Source organism: Sebastes umbrosus, chromosome 13, assembly GCF_015220745.1.
Source record: "Sebastes umbrosus isolate fSebUmb1 chromosome 13, fSebUmb1.pri, whole genome shotgun sequence".
In the NCBI taxonomy this organism is placed as follows: domain Eukaryota; kingdom Metazoa; phylum Chordata; class Actinopteri; order Perciformes; family Sebastidae; genus Sebastes; species Sebastes umbrosus.
This window is the reverse complement of record NC_051281.1, coordinates 1,307,975-1,327,266: the sequence shown is the minus strand read 5'-3', so window position 1 is coordinate 1,327,266 and position 19,292 is coordinate 1,307,975. Positions and strand designations below refer to the sequence as shown.

The following is a 19,292-nucleotide window of genomic DNA, read 5'->3' as shown; positions in this document are numbered from 1 at the left end:
AATTTTTGGATATTTTGCTAATTTTTGGATATTTTTCACATATTTTACTTATAATTTTCAGATATTTTTCACATATTTTACTAATACTTTTTGGATATTTTTCACATATTTTACTTATAATTTTCAGATATTTTTCACATATTTTACTAATAATTTTTGGATATTTTTCACATATTTTACTTATAATTTTCAGATATTTTTCACATATTTTACTAATACTTTTTGGATATTTTTCACATATTTTACTAATAATTTTTGGATATTTTTCACATATTTTACTAATAATTTTTGGATATTTTTCACATATTTTACTAATACTTTTTGGATATTTTTCACATATTTTACTTATAATTTTCAGATATTTTTCACATATTTTACTAATACTTTTTGGATATTTTTCACATATTTTACTTATAATTTTCAGATATTTTTCACATATTTTACTAATACTTTTTGGATATTTTTCACATATTTTACTAATAATTTTTGGATATTTTTCACATATTTTACTAATAATTTTCAGAATTTTTTCTGATATCTTTCACATATTTCTGAATGTTTTTTCATGCTTTTAGCCTCTTTACACATAGCTGTTTTTTAGTTCAGTTTTCACATATTTACAGCCATTGGTGTTATTAATAACAGGGATTCTCTGAAAGTTACATATAGTACCTTTTAAGCTTCACTTAGCATTTTTTCGTTTGCTAGTTTGAGCTTGAGATCTCTTTTGTTGATGCAGTTTCTGTCTGCCATCTGTTGCCATGATTTCTGACACTATTAGTGTTGACAGATTATTATAATTTAGCAGCTTTTGTAAGCAATGCAGCCACATACGTGGGCACAAAGTGATTTAGCGTCTTTGGAAAGTGTTTCTTTTTGTCTAAACTCAAAGATGATATCATCCACTGTCGGCTCATAAAGTGGTGCAGCGACTGTCTCCTCCAGAATATAAAGACAGAGGAGGGGAAGTTTAGCCCCCGAAGGCGGTCAGTGATCAAAGAACTGCAGTCATTTCTAAAGAAGTTGTCCTCCTCCTCCTCTCCTCCTCCCAATCTGTTCTGTATCTGTGCGTTTGTTCTGACATCACGCTGAGCCGGAGCGTCCACGCTGACAGCCTCCGCTCCGGGCTACAGCACACAGACTGACAGGAAGTACACGCTGCGTTTTTTATCATGCTCTGTTAGAAAGCATCGCCAGATACAATATCACAGCTTAGCCTGGAAATGTGTCTGTACAGCTGAGTGGTCTGGTGCAGCCAGCAGTCACATATTGAGTCCATATTTATGAGGAGTTTATGAGGGATTAGACTCCGAGAATCCTCTCTGACCAGTATCGTACCCTGAATGTTAACCACGACTCCAGGCAGATGATTCAGGAGTGAAGAAAGACTCTTTCACTGATACAAAACAAACTTCTTTAACATGATATTATGGCTTTATTTGCCAAGGATTAAGATTTTTTAGTCTTTCATCTGGGGACACCTTCCATGGTTTAGGGGTTAAGGTGAGAACTGCAATGTTCTTGGTTTATTGAAAACTAAATTTAGCAATATACAAACTTAACAATATATAAAACTTAACAATATACAGAACTTGGCAATATACAAAACTTGGCAATATAAAAAATTTAGCAATATACAAAACTTAACAATGTACAAACTTTTGCAATATACAAAACTTAAAAATATACAAAACTTAACAATACACAGAATTTAGCAATATACAAAACTTAACAATGTACAAACCTTTGGAATATACAAAACTTAAAAATATACAAAACTTAACAATACACAGAATTTAGCAATATACAAAACTTTGCAATATACAAAACTTAAAAATATACAAAACTTAACAATACACAAAACTTAGCAATATACAAAATTTAGCAATATACAAAATTTAGCAATACACACAACTTGGCAATATACAAAATTTAGCAATATACAAAATTTTGCAATATATAAAATGTAGATGTATACAAAACTTGGCAATATACACAATTTAGCAATAAACAAAATTTAAAAATGTACAAATCTGAGCAATATACAACATTTTGCAATATACACAATTTAGCAATATACAAAATGAGTAATAAACAAGATTAATCAATATACAAAACATAGCAATATACACAATTTAGCAATAAACAAAATTTAACATTATACAAATCTGAGCAATATGCAAAACTTAGCAATAAACTTAAATTAGCAATATACAAAATTTAGCAGTAATTACAATTTAGCAATAGACAAAACTAACAAGCAAAACATAGCAATATACAAAATTTAGATGTATACAAAACTTGGCAATATACAAAATTTAGGAATATACAAAACTTAGCAATATACAACATTTTGCAATAAACAAAATTTTACAATATACAACACTTAGCAATATACAATAATTAACAATAAACAAAATTCAGCATTATACAAAATTTTGCAATATACAAAAATAGCAATAAACAACAAAATTTAGCAATATAAAATCTGAGTATATTTTTACTGTATATACAGTATATGTGTAATGCTATGAGGTAGACATAGTGCAAGTAGTGCAAAAAAGTATTAATTAAAAACGAGTGTACTTTTGGGTCAGATCATTTAAATGTGAGAGAAAAGGAGTCCAGGGTGAGAATGTTTGTATTAGTCTTTAGTCTGTCAGGGAGAAACTGTGAGGCTTCACTTCCCGACCACCGTGTCCTAACTGGACAGGACTGGTTGTATGGGGAGATGGCAGCTGGTAGGAAAGAGACAGATATTTCCCTTAGGAGATGGTGGAGACCAAAAACGGAGCTAAAAGACAGAGAATATTGGACTGACACTCTGCACAGTGATGGTCAAACATCCAAGTGAAGTGACAATTGACAGATCAAGATCTCATTACACCACATGCATGTTCTCTAAGTGCTGTCGCATTCATTCATTCACCCTGCTCTCACTGGGGCTTCACATCAACAACATTCTTTTGAGGAACAGACAGTAAAATGCCCCACACACACACACACACACACACAGTAGCGTAATCACTGTGATCACAGGAGCGTGACATCTCCATCAGCTGATTAGCGCTCGTCAACGAGGCCGCAGAATCTCAATCACTGTAAGTGATTTTCCGTTTTGCAGATTCTTTGATTAGTCCTAAAGGAACCGGCTCGTCAGAGTCTTTTGAGACCGACGGGAGCGACGGTGTTTTTAGGTCAATTACACCTTTTCACTTTGCGTATGATTAGCTAAATGTAACTGCACCTCGGGGCAGGTTGTCAGGGTGACCATACGACAATTACACATCATTTAAGGGAATTAGCTGCTCCGGTTGCAGGTTTGTTTTGCTGCAGTGACATCTGCAGAGCCAGTCGTCCTGACATGTGGATGTCACCTGGTCTCATCTTGTGTCATGCAGGCATTTCAATTTCAGAAACACGCAGGAGAACCTGAACCCAGAGGACGAGGTGGACGAGTTCCTGGGCCGAGCCATCGACGCACGCAGCATCGACCGCCTGCGCTCCGAACACGTCAAGAAGTTTCTGCTCACCTTCAGAGAGCCTGACCTGGAGAAAAAGGTTAGCATGCACACACACACGTAGTGACACACACACGTAGTGACACACACTGCCAATATAGCAGCAAATAATTGGCCGTGACAAGCAATCTTCCCCGTGCAAAAAGCTCTCCTCCGGCTCGCTCTTTTCTGTCCCTCGAGGAAGTCGGTCAAAAGCAAAGTATAACGCAGAAAGGAAGGAAGTGGGGTTTAAAGAGGGGAGAGACGGCCACTAAAGGGAAGAGGAAGACTGCTTCAGACAGTGAAGGACAGGCCGAGAAGAAAGGTTAGAGCTCGGGTCGTTGCAGAAAGAGTTCTGGGAAAAAGTAGTTGAATCCTGCTTTTTAAAGTTTCAATCACTTCTCTTCCTGTCACGGTAAAAGCGTTCAGAAGTGAAGACTCAGTAGCAGATCAGAAGGACTTTATGTGAGCCTGCAGCTTGCTGAGGATGAGATCATCTCAGCCTTCAGTACCTGGACTCATACGCAGCCTCGTCATCCTATAGATCCTCAGTCTGATAGCAGACAAGAAAACAACAGTAATACACAGCTACCAGCTGTCTGAGCCTCGAAGCACTCCAGGAACTACTGTATATGCAGAGGTGTTTTTAAAACTTATGGGGCAAATAGAGTATCAAGTCTGTCATATGTCAAATTAAATGAAATGAGAAAAACAACCTCTCTTTAAGGTCTCTGATGTTGATTTATTTATTTTTTAGATAACTAAACAGGGTTTTAGATATTCTCAATTATCTCACAATCTGTTAGTTCACCTGATCAAAAACTAAATAATATATAAACATGATTTTTTTTTTGTTACAATCTTTTTTATTGAGTGAGCAAAGGTCTGAATACAATACATTCAATATTAGCATGTTACATAATCGGCATTTCTTCAAGAAATCATGGTGTGTTGGTTCAGGGGGCTCACTGAGCCGCCTAGAAATGCATCATTTTTAAATAACAGAACTAATAATTTATTGTAATGATGAATAATATCGACCTCTTGTCTTGTCTTATTTAGTTTTGATTGTTCTGGGATTTTACCATCTTAAAATTGGAGTCTTTAAAGTTTCTGCTTTCTACTGTCACAAGTCAAGACACATCTTGAAGGAGTCATACAGAGTATTAGAGAATAAAGAAGTATTTTTAATGATATACTATACTGTGACTTTTTATGACATTTTTTGACAACATACTATACTATGACTCTTTGTGGCGTTTTTTAGGACAGACTATAGTATGACTTTTTTCAACATTTTATGACATACTATACTTTCACTTTTTTTAACAACATTTTTATGACATACTATATTTTAACTTTTTTAACAACATTTTTATGACATACTATATTTTAACTTTTTTAACAACATTTTTATGACATACTATATTTTAACTTTTTTTACAACATTTTTATGACAAACTATACTTTCACTTTTTTTACAACATTTTTATGACATACTATATTTTAACTGTTTTTACAACATTTTTATGACATACTATACTTTCACTTTTTTTAACAACATTTTTATGACATACTATATTTTAACTTTTTTTACAACATTTTTATGACATACTATATTTTAACTTTTTTAACAACATTTTTATGACATACTATATTTTAACTTTTTTTACAACATTTTTATGACAAACTATACTTTCACTTTTTTTACAACATTTTTATGACATACTATATTTTAACTGTTTTTACAACATTTTTATGACATACTATACTTTCACTTTTTTTAACAACATTTTTATGACATACTATATTTTAACTTTTTTTACAACATTTTTATGACATACTATATTTTAACTTTTTTAACAACATTTTTATGACATATTATATTTTAACTTTTTTTACAACATTTTTATGACATACTATATTTTAACTGTTTTTACAACATTTTTATGACAAACTATACTTTCACTTTTTTTTACAACATTTTTATGACATACTATACTTTCACTTTTTTTAACAACATTTTTATGACATACTATACTTTCACTTTTTTTAACAACATTTTTATGACAAACTATATTTTAACTTTTTTTTACAACATTTTTATGACATACTATACTTTCACTTTTTTTAACAACATTTTTATGACATACTATATTTTAACTTTTTCATGGCATTTTTACCTGTACAATAGTTATTTCAATTATAAAGCCATATTATTTTAAGAATACAGTCCACAAATTTACAAAAAAGCCAAAAGTCAAGTCTTAGTTTTTGCACATTTTTTGGCTAATTTTTTTTTTATTATTTGCTTTCAGAGGGGCAGAAAGGAAAAGTGTGATGTAAAAATGTTTAAATTCTGTCATTGTCCTCCTCGTTCCCTCCTACAGTACTCCAAACAGGTGGACTCCAGGTTCGGGGCTTACGTGGCCTGCGCCTCCCTCGTCTTTCTCTTCATCTGCTTCATCCAGATCGTCATTGTGCCATCGTGAGTCAACACTTTGAAATACTACGCCAAAGATTTGTTTAAATTCTTCATCCCCTCACTGAAATATGCCCCCCCCCCATGACCGACTCAAATTTGTGCTATTCAAAAATTGGGTGACAGTTATTTGGCTCCTCAGAGACACTTGTGTCATTACTGTTGTTTTACCAAGTCATATTATAGTATGTTAAAAATTTTATGAAAAAAAGTCATAGTATAGTATGTCCAAAAATGTTATAAAAAAAAGTCATAGTATAGTATGTCCAAAAATTTTATGAAAAAAAATCATATTTTAGTATGTCCAAAAAAAAATTGAAAAAAAGTCATAGGATAGTATGTCGAAAAATGTATGAAAAAAAATCATAGAATATTATGTCGAAAAAATTTCATGAAAAAGAGTCATAGTCGTATGTCGAAAATGTTCACGGAAAAAAGTCATAGTATAGTATATGTCGAAAATTTTTATGAAAAACAAAATTCATGTCAATGTCAATAGTTTTAAGGAAAAAAAGTCATAGTATAGTATGTCGAAAAATTTCATGAAAAAAAGTCATAGTAAAGTATGTTGAAAATATATGAACAAATAGGCATATTATAGTTTGTCCAAAAAATGTTTGAAAAAAGTCATAGTATAGTATGTCCAAAAATGTATGAAAAAAAGTATTTTGAAAGATTTCATGAAAAAAAATTCATATTAGTATGTCGAAGATTTTAAGGGAAAAAAGTCATAGTATAGTATGTCCAAAAAACTTTATGAGAAAAAGTCATAGTACAAATTTTTTTTGAAAAAAAGTCATAGTATGTCTAAACTTTTATGAAAAAAAGTCATAGTCGTATGTCGAAAATGTTCACGGAAAAAACTCATTGTATAGTATGTCGAAAATTTTATGAAAAAAATTCATAGTATAGTATGTCCAAAAATGTAATGAAAAAAAGGTCATAGTATAATTTGTCCAGAAAGATATTATAAAAAAGTCATAGTATAGTTTGTAAAGAAAGATGCCAAAAAAAAAATCATAAAAATAGTCATCAGAATCAGATTTATTAAAATATAAACATACAAGGAGTTTTAGTCTGGTTTTATGAATCTCTCTCAATCTACTTTCACAGGAATATAAATAACAGCTAGGAACAAGAAAGCTGGACAAATAATGACAAGGTATTGACAGTACTGTTATGTACACAAGGAGTGAAACAATAGTGGTATAAATGACCAACAATAAAACAAGAAATTAAATAAAACGTCTCAATACAAGTCAAGTGTTTTGTAAGCTGCAAACAAATAGTGCAAAGAAATAAATACTGAATGGCTATACACGGACTGGATGGGTATGAACAGTATGTACATGTAAAGATGTCTATATACTGTATATACAGTTAGTAGGATTCATTTTGACAGTGACAGATGGTGTACATATTACAAAATATGAGTTTGGTTGTTTTGGCGTACAGTGTTCTTTAGCATCTACTAAAGGGGAGAACCTGAAGGTTGAGTCCGCGGTGTGAAAGGTCTGCTGTGTAGCTTCCTGCCTGTTTTTGGATTTCGGAGATGTATAAGTCCTGGATGGAGGGCAGGCTGGCACCAAAGACTTTCTCTGCTGCTGGTTCCCAGGCAGGTTGAGCTTCCTGAGCTGGCTGTCGAAAAATGTAATGACAAAAAAGTCATAGTATAATATGTCGAAAATTTTCACAAAAAAAAGTCATAGGTCAAAGATAAGCACAGTTCATAGTATATTTGTGTAGGTACAATACCCTTTTCCTGCCTTTTAGTAAGAGATGTTGTGAATGAGGAAATAGAATGATTTAATATGACATTTATGCATGTTGAAAAATTTCACGAAAAAAATACATAGAATAGTATGTTGAATTTTTTTTTTTTTTTAAAGTCCTAGTTTTAGTATGTTGAAAACTTTCACAAAAAAAAGTCAAAGTATAGTATTTCAAAAATATTTTATGAAAAAAGTCATCATATAGTTTGTCGAAAATAATTTCACGAAAATAGTCATAGAATTGTATGTCCAAAAATATCTCGAAATAGTAATAGTAATGACAAAAAAGTCATAGTATAGTACGTCGAACATTTTCACCAAAAAAAGTCATAGTATAGTGTGTCGAAAATATGTCAAGACGTCATAGTAGGATATGTAAAAAAAAAAGTCATAGTATGTCGAAAAAATTTCACGAACAAAAGTCATAGTATAATGTGGTAAATTTTCACGAAAATATTGTATTGTATGTCGAAATATTCTATGAAAAAAAAGTCATAGTATAGTATGTCGAATTTTATTTATTTTTTTAAAGTCATAGTATAGTATGTCGAAAAATTTAATGAAAAAAAAGTCATGGCCGTATGTCGAAAATGTTCACGGAAAAAAGTCATAGTATAGTTTGTCGATAAATGTCATGAAAAAAAGTCAGTGTAGTATGACAGAAAATGTTATGAAAAAAAAAATTCATTGTATAGTATGTCGAAAGTTTTAAGGAAAACAAGTCATAGTATAGTATGTCCAAAAATGTTATGAAAAAAAAGTCATGGTATAGTTTGTCGAAAGTTTTAAGGAAAAAAAGTCATAGTATAGTCCAAAAATGAAAAATTTCATGAAAAAAGTCATATTATAGTATGTCGTAAAAACGCTGTAAAAAAAAAATACATATATATATAATATAATATGTCACTTAAAAAAATGCCATTAAAAAGTCATAAAGTCGTAGCACAGTATGTTATATAAAATCATACTATGGTATGTCAGAAAAAAAGTCATTGTATATTATGTCATCAAAAATGTCATAAAAAGTCACAAGATAATATGTCAGGAAACAAAAATAGTTAGTTAGGTTTAGGAAACTAAACTACTCAGGTTTAGGAAAAGATGGCGGTGTGGGTTAAAATAACTCTGGGAGTGGCGTAACTTGAGTCCAGATGTTGTGTGATAAACACAACATCCATCCACCCCGACCTCCTCCCTACGCGGCGCTTCACGCTCCTTAAACTTCCTGGTTCACGATTACGTGGATTATACAGTACGTGGGATATATATACGAATTACAGTGCATTACTTTTCGTAGTTATAACAACAAACAATAAATGTGATCAGCCTGATTAGTTACATAATCAGTTTGTTATACATCCCTGAGATTCTCTTTAAACTGTGGCTAATCTGTTCAGTGTGTACCTTTAGTCTTCAGAACTCCTGCACGTTGCTTTCGTCCTTACAGCATCTATAGCCAGTTCTATTCTCTATTATAAAAGTGGAAAAGCTGAACAGATGAGGTTTAAAAGAGAATATCAAATCTAAATCAGTGTCATTGAAGCCAGATTCAAAGAGCTCTCACAGATTTTGTCTGGAGGCAAACCCTCCTTCTTCTTTAATCTCTCCTACACTCAGACTTTTCTCTCTGCCCATCTCTCAGTATCGATCTTCTTTAGTCCGTCTCTTTATTAACCTTTCTCCTTGTTCCTTTCATCCCACCACTCCCCTCTCATCTTTTATTCCTGTCTTAATACCTCAGAGTCCCTCCTTCCTCGTCTCCTCACCACCTCTCATTCTTTAATGTGCTTGCCTTGAAACTAATGTCAGTGTTATTACCTTCCTAGAAACAAACAGAGACGCAGCCAGAAATAAACCCGATATGAAATATAATGACATCCTGACTGTGTCGTCTGCAGCTCCAGCCTGATGATCGGCTTCTTCGTCACCTGTCTCGTCATCCTGACGGCCGTCATGTTCGTCTCCACTGTGTACTGCTGTTTTGGGGTGAGTGTTCTCCGCCTGTGATGAATGAAATCACCATAATAAACCGGACGCCTGGTGCAGATCTTTTCTAGAGCGATAAGAGATAGGAGCCCTTTTAGGATTTTTACGAGGATGCAGTTTTGTAGAATATCTATCTCAGCAAGAACAGAGAAGGGCTGGCTCTTATTTCTTTATATGGAACTTCAGTATCAGAGAGATCTGATAAACGTTTTATCAGGCTGTGGTTTGATGCCGTACTTGCTCTTGATTCCAGATAATGTCAGTGTCTGCTCTTGACCTCATAACAAGTTCTTTCAGATGAGAGTTTTAACTAAACTCCTTGTTGCAAAGTGCAGACGTCACCATTCGTGATATAAAAATACTAAGGCTGTCAAAGTTAATGTGATAATAACAACGTGTTAACGCCACTAATTTCTTTAATGAGATTTTAAGGTCGTAGCGGGCTCAGTTTTAAAGCTAGATAGATAGATAGATACTGGTTTCATATGAAACTACAAAACCTAAGGAAACGTTAGCTTGTCATGAAGGAGGTTAAATAACGCTCCAAAGTTACGCTAAATTTTAGCGAGGAAAAACTGTCGTGGCCATTTTCAAAGGGTCCCTTGACCTCTGACAGCTAAACAGGTTGTTAGGCAGCATTGAAATAAAGTAAGGATGATTTAAGGAATAGTTTTTTAGTAAAACATCAATCTCTGTGAATTTTCCCTGTTTATTGCAGCTCAGTACGGAAGTTACGTAACAAATAAGTCAACGTTTGGGTTAAAATAACTACGGAAGTGGCGTTACTTAAGTGCGGAAGTGCTCTGTATCTAACATAATTATGTTGTCGTATTTATGTCTCATTCACAAGCTCAGTAATGAACTCTTTATGCAGTCAGACCTTTAACCCTTAGAAACATTAAAATCGTTTCTATAGAAGCATCAGTGAACATCTGGGAGACTTTCACTGATTGGTGATAAATAGAAATTGAGCTTTAAGACAACAGGAAGGGCGATGATGCCAAAGAGCAGATCTCAAAGGTCAAACCTCAGGAGGCTTTTAATCCGTCCACTTCCTGCTCTCAGCGCCGGCTGACAGGTCATCAGGGACTGTTGATTCATGGTTCTGTTTGGATATATCTCCTGAACGCACAGAGAGGATACATGTCAGATATTACATCAGGTGACTGTAACCTGCAGTATTCAGGGGGTTTATTTATCAGATCTAAATGAGTTCAAACTCAATATCCATTGACTGAGTTCCTCTCTTGATGTTCTACTTTACCCTCCGTACCCGCCAGCTCTTCCCGGTCCCTCTGCAGACTCTCTCCAAGAGGATAGTCCAGTCCAGACTGAACAGCACCCTGGTGGGCGTCTTCACCATCATCGTCGTCTTTCTTTCTGCTTTCATCAACATTGTAAGTTCAACACAGTTCACAAAAGAGGAATAAGAAGATAATCAAAGCAGTGAGCATTTTGAAATCTCATAAACAAGTCACGTTTCATAAAACACTGTGTGTAGCCTCTTTGACCCGACGCTGAAGGAGATGATAAAGGAAGCATTGAAGCACCTTTACTGAGCATTTAGAGGACTCTCTCAGCTCTCATCATGGCTGCTGCTCAGACACTTCTGGGTCATTTCACTCAGTTAGAAACCTTCAAGCCTCATTCTCCTCTGATGTGTCCTTACTGACCTTTGACCTCGTCTAGTTCACCTGCAGCAGCATGGACCTGCGGAGCTGCATCATGGCGGAGCTCAACATGAGTCTGCCTGCTGTGAACGCGTGCCACGCCCACCAGCTCAACTACAGCCTGGACTCTCAGCACATCCCCTGTGAAGACGACGCCCTCCTCTGCAGCTTACCGGAGGTACAGGAGCGCCTTGTTCTCCGTCTGTTGTGTTGTCTGCAAATACCTTCTTTTAAATCAAAAGAACACCGTTTATTCTATTGTTTCTTTCAACAACAAGCCAATCTGGTGGTGCCATGAACAGAACTATTGTGTCTGAAGCAGTGAAGCCAATTAAGTTTCTGCAAGAAAACTCACCATGATGCGTTTGTGACTAATTGATCAAATACATCTGTGACAAATGTTTAGTCAGCCTCGTTAACCAAAGAACACTTTAGTGCTGCTGCAAGCTTGGCACAGAAGCATAAAATGTCATCAGAACATGAACAAGAACATTAAACCTTGGGCTGTCACAAGTTAACATGATAACGCAAATTCGTTTTAACACCACTAATTTCTTTAACGCATTAATGCAACTTCGGATTTTTAGGTTGTAGCGGCTCAGTTTTAAAGCTAGAGTGAAGATACTGGCATCATATGAAACTGCAGTTTGGGGCAAGTCATAGTCAAGTCAGCACACTGACACACTGACAGCTGTTGTTGCCTGTTGGGCTGCAGTTTGCCATGTTATGATTGGAGCATATTGTTTTATGCTAAATGCAGTACCTGTGAGGGTTTCTGGATCAATATCTGTTATTGATTTGTGTTGTTAATTGATTTACAATAATAAATATATACATACATTTACATAAAGCAGCATGTTAGTCCACTTCCATGTTGATAAGAGGATTAAATACTTGATAAATCTCCCTTTAATGTTAATTTAGAACAGAACAATGTAATCGATTGACAGTCCTACTTAACATACATGACATTATGTAGATTGCCAAAATTTGCAGCAGACTAATTCCTGGGTAAAATGAGGCAAAATGTTCTTTTTCGTCTCTCATTTGTTGCTGTAAAGTACCGTATTGCTTTTAGAACAATACATCACTGCAATAAAAAGGATACAAATGTTCTGTCACAGTGACTTGTTGTAATTGTATATTTTAAAATGCCAATGCTTCAGACGAGGGAATATCATTTTGAACAGTAGCAGAACAGATGGATGCTAAGTGAGGGTAATAGCAGGTATGAATGTAATGTTTAAATTAGCAGTTCAGTGGTCAACGCTGTGTGTTTTATAACTCGTCTGGATGTGACTCACTCAGTCTGAGCCATAAACATTAAAGTGAAATGTCCCGTCTCCTAACGTCCCCTCAGTACTTCTCGTCCTGCGTGCTGCTGAGCCTGCTGGCCTGCTCCGTCTTCCTGCAGATCAGCAGCCTCGGTAAACTCTTCCTCATGCTCTTCATCGAGCTGCTCTACCTCCTCATCATGGAGGTGCCCAAAGTCATCCTCTTCGACAACCAGGACCTGCTGGTGATGGCCAACGCCGTCAACGTAGTGTGAGTCACCGCCGCTGTGGCTGTGTGTGTTCTTATTACGCCTGGAGTGTTTCAATGTGATCTCTGATTGGCTCTCTTCTGTTCCTCCCCTCACAGCGAGCACATGAACGGAACAAGGTGAGACTGATGATATATCTTCTGTTACCGCAGAGACCCCAAGCATCACCTCTGTCATCTGATTAAGCTAACAGCATCATTAGCAGCGTGCATGGAACTGTAATGACCTGCAGGCAACAGATGCCAACGCTAACGAGACAGGATTTAGAGGGCAGCTGCTTTTTGTGCCCGTAAAGTGTCTTTACACCCAAACAGGATCACTCAACACCTGTATGATGAGGTGTTCAGTACATCTGTAAACCTAATGTGTGTGTGCGTGTGTGTGTGTGGACCTCCAGCTGCGTGATGGACACCAAGGTTCCTCTGAAGATCATGACCCCGGTGGTCATCACCGTCTTCGTTCTCGCCCTCTACCTTCACGCCCAGCAGGTGGAGTCCACGGCCAGACTCGACTTCCTCTGGAAGCTGCAGGTCAGTGTGTGCGTGTGTGTGTGTGCACGTGCAGCGTGTCCTTGTACAACGGTTCGTAGGATATCTTACGAAAAGTTAGTCCTCATTATTTGTGCGTTCTCCTACGAATGTCCAGCAACACGTGTCAAGTTCATACAGTCTTTTCAAAATACAAATCCGTCTTCACAGGAAACAACTTGGTTAGGAAAAGCTTACTACGGAAGTGGTGTTGTTTAAGTGCAGAAGTTATGTAGCAAATAAGTCAACGTTTGGGGAAAAAGTATAACGAAAAATAAGGGGTAAAAATAAATTAAATTATATAAAATTAATTTTTAAAAAGAGTAATTTATATGAAAAATATATATATATATATATATATATATATATTTTAAGAAATATATGAAAACATATATACAGAAATAATTAAATAAATGTGAAAATAAAAGAAAATGCTCATAATTATTCTTTCATATTTTATTTGCCTTTATGTTTCCAATTTAATTTATTCTTTTATTTATTTCTCTTTATACTTCCATGTTTTTTATTTACTAATAATTTTATTTATTTATCTTTGTGTTTTCCCTGTTTATTTATTAAATTATGTATTCTTTTATTTATTTATCTTTATATTTCCCCATTTATTTATTTTATTTATTACTCTTTATATTTCAATGTTTTTTATTTACTAATACTTTTATTTATTTCTCTTCATATTTCCCTGTTTATTTATTTTCATATTAATACTTGTATTTATTTCTGTTTATATTTCCATGTTTTTTATTTACTAATTCTTTTATTTATTTCTCTTTATATTTCCATATTTATTTTCTTATCCTTTTACAGATTCATTATTTTTTATGGCTCCATCATCCTCTGGAGACCATGAATATCTCTACTAAATTTCACCAGTATAGTTTTAATGTGTAATTTCTGTATTGAACGCCGACAGGCCACAGAGGAGAAGGAGGAGATGGAGGAGCTTCAGGCCTACAACCGCCGTCTGCTCCACAACATCCTGCCCAAAGACGTGGCGGCCCACTTCCTGCAGCGCGAGCGGCGTAACGACGAGCTCTACTACCAGTCGTGCGAGTGCGTGGCCGTCATGTTCGCCTCCATCAGCAACTTCTCAGAGTTCTACGTGGAGCTGGAGGCCAACAACGAGGGAGTGGAGTGTCTGCGGCTGCTCAACGAGATCATCGCCGACTTCGACGAGGTGAGGATGTAAATCTGTGGCTTCCACTGTGGGACCTACTGGTGTCACTGGTGCTTTATGAGCCTGTTGGTTCACAGTAAAGTCAGGAGTAGGTTGGTTTCTGTCTGGTTTTTAATGTTCTTAATGCTTTAGACTTCAAGATAGACGCACTATAAAATAACGATAAAAGTTCATTACGCCTCCGGTAGACACGGAGCAACTCTAGCATGCATTTGGAGTCATGTTTATTATCACCTGATGAATTTAAGTCTAATATTCTCTCTCCTTTATGTCTGGTTTGAGAAATATATCTGTCTCTTTAGCTGCTAAAATGCTCTACAATTATCATCAGATAGTCTGCAACAATAGACCATATAAATATCAGAAGTACAGATTAAATGCAGGTTTCAGTGTGTTTTGTAAATCGCTGTTTGTTACTGATAAATAGAGGAAATAAAAAAATCAATAGGAGCTTTGTTAGAATAAATAAATAAATATATAACGTTTCCTCTCCTGCCTCCATCAGATCATCAGCGAGGACCAGTTCCGTCAGCTGGAGAAGATCAAGACCATCGGCTCCACCTACATGGCGGCCTCCGGCCTCAACGACTCCACGTACGACAAGGCCGGGCGCTCGCACATCCGCGCCCTGGCCGACTACGCCATGAGGATGATGGACCAAATGAAATACATCAACGAGCACTCCTTTAACAACTTCAAGATGAAAATAGGTGAGCTGCAGAAAAGAATAATGCTGCTGCTCTGAGATTATATACGTCGTTAACGGTTACTCTCAGAAGAGAAAGACTGAAGGGCTTTACCCTCCGGCGGCGTGACGGATAAACATCACGAAAATGCAAAATACTCGCCTGTGAATATTATTTGTCGAGGGCTTTTATTGTGAAAGGTAAGATTAAGTTCTTTCATAAGTCTTTTATTTGTTAATTTGTTTTGTTTCTCAGGTCTGAACATCGGCCCGGTGGTTGCCGGGGTGATCGGGGCCAGGAAGCCTCAGTACGACATCTGGGGGAACACGGTGAATGTGGCGAGTCGCATGGACAGCACAGGTGTACCGGAGAGGATCCAGGTAACGCTGCACTGACTAAATATTCTCTTATTATTAACGTGTCATTTCACTGAGTAAAGAGCTGTAGAATAAAAACCGCCATGGCGACGGCCAAAAAACAAGATGGTGGCCTAAAACCACGATGGCCAAAACCAAGATGGCGACGGCCAAAAAACAAGATGGTGGCCTAAAACCAAGATGACCAAAACCAAGATGGCGACGGCCAAAAATCAAGATGGCCAAAACCAAGATGGCGACGGCCAAAAATCAAGATGGCGACGGCCAAAAACCAAGATGGCGACGGCCAAAACCAAAATGGCAACGGCCAAAAACCAAGATGGCGACGGCCAAAAATCAAGATGGACAAAACCAAAATGGTGACGGCCAAAAACCAAGATGGCGACGGCCAAAAACCACGATGGACAAAACCAAGATGGTGACGGCCAAAAACCACGATGGACAAAACCAAGATGGTGACGGCCAAAAACCACGATGGACAAAACCAAGATGGCGATGGCCAAAAATCAAGATGGTTGCCTAAAACCACGATGGCGTTAACGAGTCATTTCACTAAACACAGTAAAAAGCCATAAAATAAAATGCAATTCTGCTTTTTGTCAAAATAAGTAAATTAAATGATTTTAGAATCATTTTACTTTTGAAATCACGTTATTATTTATGTCACGAATAGAAGACGTCACACAGCAAGATTTTAATTAAAGTAACCATCGCATACTCTCGTTTCTATACATCCCATCACATTCTGTATTAGTAGTTTAATAATATGGCATTCTCCTAATATTAATTTGGTCCTCCTGCCAGAGTTCAGGAAGACGTTAATGTTGAGACTGAAGTGATTAAAGCAGCGTCTGCTGTGTGAAGGGCAGATTTTCAGAGCTTGAGCACATTAAATGAATTTCTAATTTCTGACCAGAATAGCTCGGAGCTGACGGGTTCAGAAAAAGTCTGTTCACGTTAATGAAAAATGTTAATTAAAAACGGACTTATTGGTTTTGCTCTATCAGATGTGAAAATCATTAAAGCTACTTTGAACACAGATGGACCTTTAATTTCATCTCTGCTGCACCTTCTGAAAACTCATTTACACCGGAGCCAACATGCACCGCCGCCTCCTGATTAACATGAAAGTGACAAAGCAACGCCACGACTGGAACCGCTGACAATAACATGAAATATTCCCATAAAACCTGTCAAAAGAGATGAAAGGAGCTTTTATACAGAATGTCTTTTATGTTTGTCAACAGTGCAGAACAACAAATGAAGAGATATTATAATATTAAATTATTTATAGGTCGTTTTTGACCTGGAATCAAATAGAAAAATCTATTGGACCTGCAGGTTTAGCTAACGGACCGTACCCGTCTCCAAAAAGCCACAAATAGAATTCAGATAAAACGTGTAAATAGTTTGTATTACAGTTTATTTCTCACATTTTTTCTACTTTGTTTGTTTATTTATAACCAGTAAAAAATAATGTGTATAAAACCAAAAAACAAAAAACAAATGGCGACGGCCAAAAACCAAGATGGCGACGGCCAAAAACCAAGATGGCGACGGCCAAAAACCAAGATGGCGACTACCAAAAACCAAGATGGCGACGGCCAAAAACCAAGATGGCGACGGCCAAAAACCAAGATGACGTTAAAGAGCTATGAAATAAAATACAATTCTGCTTTTTCTCAAAATAAGTAAATTAGATAATTTTAGAATGATTTTATTTTGAAATGGACGCCATTAGTAGTTTAATAAAGACATTGCTGTCCACTCACTGTCCCTTTCCCCTGTCTGTCCTCAGGTGACGGCCGACCTGTACCAGGTACTGAGCTCCTATAACTACACACTGGAATACAGAGGGCTGGTCACAGTGAAGGGCAAAGGTGAGATGATGACCTACTTCCTCACCAATGGACCGCCGAGCAGTTAACCTCAACTGAGTGACCGATGGACACAGCGAGCAGGCTCACGGACCCCTGATAGCAAACGGCGGCCTGAGACTCGACTGAAGCGTCCCCTCAACGGCGGGAGACTGAGTGGGAGAGGCCTAGCTAGCCTGAATCTGCCATGGAGACCAAAGACGTCCAATCAGTGCATAAAGACAGATGTTTCCCAGCTGTGTGAGTCGAACTCCTAAAAGGAAGAAATGTTCTCCGAGAGATTTTGCCAGATTTTTCTGGGACAAACCTGCAGCGGGACGCGACCTATGCCACTTCCTCCTCTTCCTCTCTGCCTTTCTCCTGCTGAAGTATACATGTAAAACACGGGACAGTTTTTATGTGTATTATTTTATGTACTGTACGTTAAATGTCCATGTTGTCGTGGTACGAATCACTCGAGTGTGGACGCTCAGCCGGCGCCGCAGCACTATCCGTCCCCTCGTATCAATATCTGATCAGTAATTAACAGAAGTCGTGTCTTATCGGAGACGAGGTGAGACTGCTTTTTGTACGAACAGAGACTCCGCGGTGTTTACAGAAAGCTTCTCGTGTAAATTCACCAACGTACACTACAGTATCATCAGCATATAAACACACGAAAACACACAAAGAGGATGTCAACTTTTTCTAATCTTCGACATTTTGTATTCTGACTTCAGAACACCAAACGCTAGCAGATATTTTAAGATTCTATATTTTGTACATTAATATATATTAGAGAGCTATCTATAAACACCAATGTGTATTCAGATGTACATACTGTATCACTCATCAAAGTCCTCGCTGGCGTTGCCTGGTCTTAACGTAGCGCCACAGCTGACTGACGCCCCTGAACGCCTCGTTGGAGCGTTTATTTCTGATTATTTCCGTCCGAACCGAGCGTGTTCGCACTTTGAATGAGAGACTAGAGGACGAGAGGCGAATGCATCTGTCTTTTTGCACTCCAGTGCTTTCAGCCGTCCGCCCCTCTCTGCACCCCCCCCCTCGTCTTTGCTTGCTCAATCAGATGGTACGACCCAATGAATGTCAAATGATCTCCGATGAGGCCTTTAATATGAACTCTGTACTGATGCTCATCCTGTGGACGGGGACACACGAGCCCACGAGGAAATGTTTCCTTTAAATCTGCTGGTTTATTTTGTTCTTTGTTTTTCTCCAATCAGAGCAGTTCTTCAGTATTACAGCGTTCGTTACTCAGCAGACAAACTTTAACTGTCTTTAATCTGCCGGTTTCAGTGATTTTTCTTTTGATTTTCTTTTTAGTTATTACCAAACACTACAGCTGGTTCTGTTTGTCTTGGCTGAGTCACAGATTACAGTATAATCAGTAAATGTCTGGACACAGTGTCAAGTTTTTACCTGAGAATATTGAGGAATATATCAAGCTTAAAGAGACAGTTCACCCCAAAATCAAAACTACATATTGTTCCTCTTACCTGTAGTGATATCTATCTATCTATCTACATTGTTTTGGTGTTGAAGATATCGGCCATAGAGTCTCTCGGTTTGTGGTGCTCAAATCGCCAAAAAAAACTCGACAGCAGTGTTAATTTCATTTAGAAAACTATGATGAAATATGTTTGTCAACGACCTTTTTTTCCACGACTAAAGCCGTGG

General features: G+C 36.7%; 1 protein-coding gene across 1 annotated transcript in view; it reads left to right on the top strand.

Annotated features, from left to right (window-relative positions):
* The window catches only part of adcy5 (adenylate cyclase 5), a 94,678-nt gene extending 75,386 nt beyond the window's left edge, over positions 1 to 19,292 (top strand). Inside the window, exons 10-21 of the mRNA XM_037790103.1 lie at positions 3,402 to 3,561; positions 5,891 to 5,988; positions 9,653 to 9,740; positions 11,021 to 11,137; positions 11,430 to 11,588; positions 12,771 to 12,955; positions 13,052 to 13,072; positions 13,351 to 13,483; positions 14,412 to 14,675; positions 15,181 to 15,385; positions 15,617 to 15,741; positions 17,537 to 19,292. Of these exons, the coding sequence (XP_037646031.1) occupies positions 3,402 to 3,561; positions 5,891 to 5,988; positions 9,653 to 9,740; positions 11,021 to 11,137; positions 11,430 to 11,588; positions 12,771 to 12,955; positions 13,052 to 13,072; positions 13,351 to 13,483; positions 14,412 to 14,675; positions 15,181 to 15,385; positions 15,617 to 15,741; positions 17,537 to 17,665 (1,684 nt within the window). The 3' untranslated portion in view covers positions 17,666 to 19,292. The remainder of the gene's footprint in view (positions 1 to 3,401; positions 3,562 to 5,890; positions 5,989 to 9,652; positions 9,741 to 11,020; positions 11,138 to 11,429; positions 11,589 to 12,770; positions 12,956 to 13,051; positions 13,073 to 13,350; positions 13,484 to 14,411; positions 14,676 to 15,180; positions 15,386 to 15,616; positions 15,742 to 17,536) is intronic.